Below are 9,412 nucleotides of genomic sequence, written 5' to 3'. Positions count from 1 at the left end.
CGTCAGTATTCTTTCAAATCTGATTAGTGGTGGTGTGGAGGTGGGACCAGGGATTTGTGTGCACGCTTGTGCAAACTGCAGGGTGGTTTTGTTTTTGGAATGTTCATGATATTGAGGCTTTAGCAATCTTAGCACCAGGTTTTGTGAGCATATTTTTCACTGATTCTAAAGGGGTTTAGTGCCGATGGGTTTGTTCAACTAGCCTGGAAGTTTTATAAGTAGCAGATAAATATGCACTCATGTCAGTGTCAAAATAATTTACAAGGTTCTTCCTATACCTCCTGATCTACCTTACTGTCATGCTCACTCCCAAACTATTTTTCACTCTTCCCTCGCTTCTCCCCTGCCCTCCTCCCCATATGTCTGTTATCCTTTTTGCTTTTTCTCTCTCTCTCTTTCTCGTCTCGTCTTCCATGCCCTCCCTCCCCATCTCTTTTATTATTTCCCCCTCTTTCCCCCCTCTTCCTAACCCTCTCTCTCCGCACCTCCCTCCTACCCCCCCCCCCCTTCTTTCCCCCTCTTTCTCTCCATCCCCTATACTTTACACCTCTCACTCTCTCTCTTTGTCTCTCTCTCCATCAGGTGGACTGGGAGAGTAACGGGGGTCTGGTGAAGAAGCTTCCTTCCATCAGGGAGGATGAGGAGGGTGATGAAGAGGAGCATTCGTCCCTCTCCAAGGCACCCCGCTCCCCTCTGAGGCTGACCCGGGGCCTCAGCTCACCCCTCCGCTCCCCCCTGCTGCCGCCCCGCCCCTTTCGCCCCCCCAACGAGCAGACCCGGCCTGCCACTCTACAGATCCCCCTGGTCAGCTTCAGCAGCGCCCCACCGGAGCTCAGCCCCAGGTAGGACACCCCCCCCCCCCCCCTCACAGGGGCCGCAATGTAGCATAATGGTAAGGAGCAAGGCTTGTAACCAAAAAGATGTTGGTTTGAATCCTCACTAGGGTACTACGGCTATATCCATGGACAAGGTACTTAGACCACAATTGCCTCAGCAAACATCCACCTGTATACATGGTTAATGTTAAAATTGTAACCTATGTAAGTTGCTCTGAAAGAGTGTCTGCTAAATGCCAATAATGTAATGTAATGTAATGTATCCCCGAAAGAGCAAGTAAGGAGACAGAGCTGATGTGAGGTAGTGTGAGCGAGTTAAAGGTTTCAGGTTCGATTCACAGGTGAGGTACTGCTGCTGAATCTGTGAGGGAGACAGCTACGTCCGACTGCTTAAGTATCTAGCTGTACAAATGGATTAAATGTAAATTGCTCTGGGAGAGGGTGTCTGCTAGACAAATAAAAATGTAAAATAATTGAAAATCCATCCCTGCCACCTCCTGGCATTCCCACTTCTCACGGCCCACATGTACTCATGAATATGATTTGCATCAGTAGAGTCTTTAGCTTTGTGTTTATGCCCTAAAGTGTTTTCATTGGATATTGTTTGCTACACCACACCTCCCATTGCCTATTCATAATGAATATTCATGAGGATAAACAGTATTTAGGAGAGTATTTAGGAGATTCAAAGTGGTGGGCATATCAGGAACGTAGAACAGTACCTACTTAAAATTAAATCAAACGATAGTCAGGGATATACATTCATGAATCCTAATGAATTGTGATATCACATCTTGCCAACAACGAGGAGAGCTGCTCTGAGTGTTTGAAGAGGCAGATTTTTTTTTTTTACCATAACTCCCTCAGCTTTTCTCAGAGATTTCCTACCGCCCTGTTATCCAGAACCCACCTCGTTATCTGGAATTGAAGAAATGGGTTTCTCACTCATCTCACACAAGCCCATTTTGCTGTGAGTATGAGCAATACGCACATGGCTCTCTCTGGGATCAGCAACGTTTAAACCCTCAGCTGCCCGCGCAGTGACTGTGGAGCGTGCTGAGAGTGAGGGAGCGCACCAAATAAAGTACCGAACAATAAGCTCAGCACGCCCGCACACATCACGTTACTCAGTTTCTCACCGGGACACGCTGGTTAGCAGGCCTTCCACGGTTGACAGCCAGACCACAGAAGGTTGTGGTTTCGCTCCCCAGATGAAATCACAGCCAGGATTCGGGAACTTGTACCCGATGCTTCCCCTGCTTTGCAATCAGCCGTAAAAGGGAGCAGTCGGGGGTAACAGCTCCACGATGGGCTGGCGTCCTGGGCTGAGGGTACGCCTGCACATCAAGCTGCTTCAGTCCAGACGAATCAGGATAAAGTCCAACCTTATGAGTCACTCTGTCACAGACATGGTTTCCATTAGCAGTCACTGCTGTCCGGGGCAAGGTGCAATACCCAGTCTGTCGCAATCTGTCTTTCCTCTGCCCAGCTTGGTCCTCACTGGAGCTGGCAATGCTAATTCTTTTGCAAAAGGCACATTACACATTTTAAGGGACGGCTTGGTTCTCGTCATTGCTGTGTTGAAAGTGCGTATGCGCGTGTGTTCTGATTTAACCTGCTGAGAGGCTTCACTGTATTCAGAGGTAAACACTCAAAGGACATTCAGAGGACACACCAAATTGGCACTTGTAATTCCTATGTAATTGCTAATGACCTACGTTTGAATTTCATAAGTGGCTATTCAAACCATGACCAATAAAATCAAATTAAATAGAATCAAAGAAATAACTTCTGTTAGTGTGAAACATAGATATGCTGACTCAAACTTGAGAAAATGTCAATTTGATTCAAACTTGGCAAATAAGGCATCGCTATAAGCGCCGTCAGCGATCTTTCTGTTCAAATATTGCCCTAAAGCACATTGTGCATTACTGCATAGCTTTATTACAGCCATTTTATAATTAAAGTTTTCATGGTCATTATGTTAATAGAAAATGTGATGAATAATATTGCAAGAATATGTCGCATACATTTACCAACTGCTGAGTAATCTTCGAGTAATCTCTAAATATCTTTGGCTCATTTTCTCTGTTTAAAATTATTCTATTTATTTTTCTTTTTCTGGTAAACGTGAGTAAATGGCCTCATGCCCTGCAGCTCTGCTGCAGCTCCACTTTTTCAGAGTCAAAACCTGAATTTTAATTTCCCCAGAATATACCGCCATCTGGTGGTGTAAACAGGGACTGCAGCATACGTGCTTCACACCCCTACCCAGTGTCCGGCTGCCATGGCAACAAGCCCGGCCTGCTATTGGCCACAGTGGGAAGCTGTTGGAGTTCTGCACATACAACGCACATTCTCCCCTCCGCAATGCGTCCCTCGCTCAGCATGTAACGTTCAAACTGCGGCAGCAGCATCGGTGTCTCCCGCACGCGTGTGTCGGGGAGGCTGTGTGGCAAAAGGGGGCAGCTCCACGGCCGCGCACATTACATCACACCTAAAGATGCTGAAAGGGGAACTGGAAAGACGAAAGAGCGGAAGGATAAGTCCTCGCTCTCCACGCGTTCATCCGCTACATCTCTCCGCTCCTTTCCCTAACTGTCGTTTCCCTTCTTCCTCTCTTTCACCGACTCCCGCTCGCGCTGCAGGTTTGTGGACGGGATCGAGACGGAGAGCCATAGCAACTCAGTGCAGAAGTTTGAGTTCAACACCAGCCTGACCCAGAGCACCCCACCGTCCCCTAGCCCAGGTAACACACCTTCACAATCACTTCAGCGCGTACCACACTGTGTCATTCTGCAAGTGCTCTCACCCAGGATGACCTACAAAGAAAGAGAACAAACTTCATCTGACAGAGTTTCACAACAGATGGCACATATGGAAAACAACTGACTGTATTCAAGCATGCATCATCCCTTAAACAGTGCTTCTACAACTAGTGTGTATATGCTGCAATACATAGGTGCAATACAACATGCCCTACAGTACAGCACAGTACAACTGCACCATACCCTGTAGTTCAACTACACAAATAGGGGAAGGAGGTTTATGCTTAGGTAGAGGTATCTTCAGTGGAAGATGGTGGAAGGGATAGACAGGCATCCTGAAGCTGCAGAATGCAGTGACACCTGCGCGATGTGTTGGGTCTGATGATGGATGGATGGAAGTTAGGAGGGTGCCATTCCCCTCACAACCCAGCAGACTAATACCCACGGTTTCGAAACTCAGATCGTGGACCAGCCGGGTAGGAACATCAGGAAGAGCTGCAGGGGTCTGATTGCACATTGCAGGCAGGCCAGGAAGGAGTCCGTGTGTGAGAGGACGAGGGCCGGGTGTCGGAGAAGGCTGAGTGGGTGGTGAGAATGGGGCAGGTTTTTCTAATGTTTCAGAGTCTGCAGCCCCTACTGCCCACTGCTGTGTAGTCTGTGAAGGTCAGCTCGCTGTCGAGTTTCACCCCGGGTCTGGGAGGCTGACGCCAAGATGTTTTCTCGGGTGAAGGTGGGGTCATGGAAGGGAGAGCACTTAGCTGGGATGTGGAGCATCTGAGTCTTAGCCAAATCGAACCTCAGGTGGTGATTAGACATCCTTAATGAGGCATCAGATGGAACAGCTGAGATGCGTGACGAGTTGTGTGTGTTAGCACACACACACACACACACACACACACACATTCACAATCACACCCAAACACAAATCACTCAAAATCACACACACACACACACACACACATGCACACATTCACTTTTTATGGAAAATAATACATATCAGATATATGAAAATATAGCATTAAACATTATTAATTTGTGACCATTTGGCAAGATGCTTTAAATAAATGTGTCTGTCATCCAGGAGATGTGGCCTTTCCATATGGCTAATTGAGTAAGTGATGATGTGATTACAGTAAGTAATATAATGTAAATTTCCCTGCCTTACACTCAGTGCTTCCCTGTCTGCTGTCTTCCCCATTTATTCCTTCCCTTCATCAGATTCTTTAACCTCAAATCCTCTCTATTTCTTTGCCGTTCTCTAAAATGAAATGCCATCCTGGGTTTCACTGGTGTGGCAAGAAAGAAAATGCACATATATGAAAAAAAAAACTTTGCAAGGCTGCACTGAACCCCCCTCTCTCTCTCCCCTTCTGTGTGTGTGTCTGTAGGAAGCCAGGAGCATGCGGAGACCAGGCAGAGCATCACCAAGCTGAGCCAGGAGGTGAGTGCTCCACAGACGGACCCCAGTGACCCATGGTGGGCACACTGTGGCCCTAAGCACTGACCCGGGATCCGCTAATGAAATCATAGTTCTGAAACTCCAGCCATCTTATGCAGAGGGACAGGAGGGAACTGCCTGGATCCAGTACCTCAGGGCTTTTAGGGAAGGCGCTAAGCGGACCATGAAGTTACAATCACACCCCAGTTGGTTTCTGTGTTTAATGAGTATGTAGATTAGTGGCCGGAGCTCACGGCCTGGGTTGTCATTCCAAGGCTAGTGGAATAAAGGAAGAAGCAAGGAGATTAAAGACCAGTGGGCTCCTCCAGCAATGCAAAGACTCAAATTCGGTGATCAAGATAAGGAAAGCCAGCAAGGATCCAGGCTGAGTTACAGGAGACCGGAGAAACAGAGAAAGAGAAAGGTATGGGTGTGGTCAGTACGTAACCTCCTGCATCTCCCTCTCCTCTCCTCTCCCTCCCATTGCAGATGAGCAGTCTGTCCCAGCAGGTGTCGCAGCTCAGCCAGGAGCTGCAGGAAATGACACGCCTGCTGCGTCCTCTCCTGCTCAGCTCCCAGCCAGTGCTGTCGGCCATGACGCCCACCATGACCCCGCCCCCCAGCAGCGCCAGCGCTCCGTCCATCAGCAGCCCCCCGGTGGCCCCTCCCCCTCCCCCTCCGCCCGCGCCCCCCTCCTCCCCGCTGCCCGTGCCCTGCTCCCTGCTGGACAGTGCAGACACAGGGGGAGGGGGTCTGCTGAGCTGCCTGGTGCCCACCACCCCTCCACAGAGGGCCCCCCTCCATACACAGACCCCCCCACCTCACTCCACTCCAACCCTGGGCGAGGAGGGCACTGCAGGGCGGGTGTCACCCCCCTCGGCCGGGAAGAACGGACTGCCTCACCCTCCCCAGGACCGCCGGGCCTTGGTGTCTCGGACCCCTTCCCCCTCCCTGTCCTTCTCCCTCTCCCTGTCCTCCTCCGCCTCCCCGTCCGCCTCTCTCTCCCCCTGCCAGGGCCCCCACCTCTCCCGCCTGGGCAGGCACAGCAGGGGCCTGCTCCCCCCTCCCCCCTCGCAGGACACACCCCCTCCTCTCACCTCCCACTGCTCCGCCCCCCCTTCGCTCAGCAGCTCCCCAGGGGACCACAGGCTAGGCATCAGCCCCTCGCCCACGTCGTCCACGCCCCTGATCCGGCCCCCTCCCTGCACCCCGCCGCCACCCACCACGCCGCCCTCCGGGCCCCACCCGTCCCCGCTCTCCCCCAGCTCTCTGGACTCTCTGAAGGAGACACAGGCCAGCTTCCTGCCCTCCTGGAGCCAGCGGGCCCCCAGCCCCGACGCCGCTCCGCTGGAGATGGAGATGGAGGAGTGGGGGGTGCAGACGGAGCACATCAGCTTCATCGACGAGGAGGAGCCGCCTCTGTGAGAGGGAGAGAGCGAGTAACACAGCAACCACCGTCAGGAAAAGGAGAGGGGGAGAGAGAGAGAGCGGGGGGGGGAGGAAAGAGAGGAACCACGACCCGTTACAGAGAGGCAGACACTCTGACCAGCTACAGTTTCCTCTCCCTGGCCTTCAGACCAGCTGAGAGTAAGGAGGGCATCACTCATCAAAGGGGGGCCAGTCGCCTACCTGTGCTAGCCATTACCTTTACTACAACACAGTGACTGGTCACTCTGTCCCCTGGTCAAGACCCCTCCCCCTCACCCTGTGACATCACTCAGCAGACTCCACACTGGCCCAAGCCTCTGTAACTCCTCCTCCAATTTCCTTACTGTGTCCACAGAGGAGTCCCCCTGTGCAAGGCTCAGTGACTCATACAAGTACAACACAGGAACAGTGGAAGCTACAACACAGTGGTCAAAGTCACCTACACATTGGCCTACAATATTTCAGTGTGTGAGGGCAAACTTGTACTCAACAATGTATTCATAAGACCTCTTTCCGTACTGTATATCAAGCATCATTGTAGTTGCAATGTTTCAAAGAGAAGGAGTTGGAAAATACAGGAGTACAAATGTTTGGTCTTGAAGGGGACAGATTGTATGGACTAATACATAGCTTTCAGCCATTTAGAAGAAGAGACTTGAATAAAAATGCAACACGGTTAAAGAGTTAAACAACACTTCGGCCACTCAGTGCAGCGACCCCCCACCCCCCATTTTTCACATATCATTTTTTAACCCAAAGAAGTAGCCCTTGTTTGCTTGCTGTAGTGGCCATCTCCACTGTACAATGAATGCTTTAATTTGATTCGCTACAGGTGCCCATAGGTAGGCTGAAAGTGAACAGCTACCCCTTGACACGAAGACACCTCCTTCTTACTCATGGGACTGTCCAATATCACTGCCATTTGGAAGCAACACTACTGATCATTATTGACACAACCATTCTACCACAGCCACCTACTCTCAATTAGATGCTGAGTTCAGAAGTTTAGCATTGCTACTATCATAGGCCACATTGTTTGTTACATTTCCATATTGTTTTGGAAACACCTTGATCTTGGGTGACTCACAATACTGTAATTTGTAGTATTTCTGTATGAGCACAAGTCACATGATCACAAATCTGTTATATATGCTATGGCTCTATTTATGGATAATGGGAGACCTTTGGAAGCTACTGAAGCTGCCTGATGATGGACTGTGTGAATAAGAAATAAGGACACTGGGGCAGCTTTCTTCTACTCCTATTACAGAAGAGACCTCTCATTTTAGAAACATGAAGTGGTACAAAATACACACTCACACACATGCTCACATTGTGCTACAATAAAGAACCAATTGCTGTGACACCTCACAGATTACACTGGTAATGAATGTTAGCAAGCCAGTTACACCAGTAAACCACTGCCAGAAATACCCCTCTGACCCTTCATTCCTCACAACTGCCCTCTGGGGCTTCAAGTAGGGAACTTATATCGCGACAATCACTGAGGAATTCTAATGTGTGACTGCAGCTGTACAGTGATCTTAATACCGGCAACATAGTGTCCCCCCCCCCCCCCCCCCCCCCCCTATGTTGCGAATGGTGGAGGGGAAAGACCAGTTTTCTGGTCAAACCAGATCGGATATTAAACCCAAGCTTTAGCCATCCAGCCATCGTGCCTTCTCCTTTGACACATAATTCGTTTTAAGTTCAGGGATTTTTGTTTTTTGTTTTCGATTTAATCATGTGATTATGGCCACTACTGCAATTTCGTTAAGCATGCGTTTATTTGTTATAGGACTGTTGGGAACACTTTTTGTTTTGACGGGGCAAACCAAATTGTCCGCGGGGTCCATGTGAATGTGCTAGGGTGTTGTTGGCATAGATATGAGGCAAAAGCGTGCCACATTGTTTTCAACCCAGGCAGAAACGGACCCAGCCAGGGGGGCATCCCCCTAACCAGACTGTCCACAAGCACTACAGCTCTGGAGACATGTGCCATATACCCATGTGTCCAGCAGAGGGCAGCCTCGCCACATCTCCAACAGCAGGGGCCAGCGCTGCGCTAGGTTAATGTGCAAACAAGTCATTGGCACACCAGCACACACATCTGGAGGGTTTGCACCGCATTAATAACATACAATCTGTAGCAGCATCTATTGGTACAGTGAGGGGCGTATTCTATTTTTTAATAAAATGTCCAGCTTTGGTTCCTATCCTTTTTGGGGGGGTGGTGCGCAGAGTTGAGGACTCTTGAGTGTGTGTGGGAAGAGAGGTTTCCTAGGACTGCGTGTGTTAGGGGGGGGTGGGAGGGTTAGTATTTGCATGTCACAGCTTACTGCATGAGGAATGTGCCTGCTTGTAATAATTGGGGTGGGAAAGAGGAGGTAAAGATGTATTTTACTAACGGTTATGAAGTTTAAAAAAAAATACAAGAATAAAAAGGTGTTGTTTTATAGGACCACATGCTTCTGTGCTTTGTACATGATGGGAGACAAATTTGCAGTCTTTTCACAATGACATATTTTTTGTCAGAAACCATCTGCCAGATCACACATCTACACCCATCCCTCCCCAAATCAACCATGCAAGGTGGAGTCATCAACTGGGTAATAAATAACAACAAAAAACTTCACTTTCACATTAAAAAGAGAAACCTTCCTATGGAGCACATTTAGAAAACTGCTCAAAACAGGCTACATAATTCATAGCCAAGTGTTGCAAATAATGTATTTATTTTATTCAACACTCATGCTAAAAGGGCTCAGATTAGTAAGGCTGCTCTCCTTATCTTTTGCGAGTATAGTGGCTACTGTGAGCTTAATCCTCCTCTGCTCAGGGTCATGTGATGTGGGTGTGACAGTCCGTTTGTTCATTCCTGGGACGTATGTCTTTGGACAGGGAGAATACTCAGCCTGTGATACCGCTCACTGCTGCAGCTG

General features: G+C 49.3%; 1 protein-coding gene across 1 annotated transcript in view; it reads left to right on the top strand.

The window, feature by feature from the left end:
- The window catches only part of kcnh3 (potassium voltage-gated channel, subfamily H (eag-related), member 3), a 91,614-nt gene extending 83,568 nt beyond the window's left edge, over positions 1–8,046 (top strand). The window contains exons 13-16 of the mRNA XM_036544741.1: positions 583–842; positions 3,485–3,585; positions 4,993–5,045; positions 5,532–8,046. Coding sequence (XP_036400634.1) covers positions 583–842; positions 3,485–3,585; positions 4,993–5,045; positions 5,532–6,467 — 1,350 coding nt within the window. The 3' untranslated portion in view covers positions 6,468–8,046. The remainder of the gene's footprint in view (positions 1–582; positions 843–3,484; positions 3,586–4,992; positions 5,046–5,531) is intronic.
- The last annotated feature ends 1,366 nt before the right edge of the window (positions 8,047–9,412 follow it).

The sequence above is a fragment of the Megalops cyprinoides genome, chromosome 14 (genome assembly GCF_013368585.1).
Source record: "Megalops cyprinoides isolate fMegCyp1 chromosome 14, fMegCyp1.pri, whole genome shotgun sequence".
NCBI classification, from domain to species: Eukaryota; Metazoa; Chordata; class Actinopteri; order Elopiformes; family Megalopidae; genus Megalops; species Megalops cyprinoides.
This window is presented reverse-complemented; position numbering and strand designations above follow the sequence as displayed.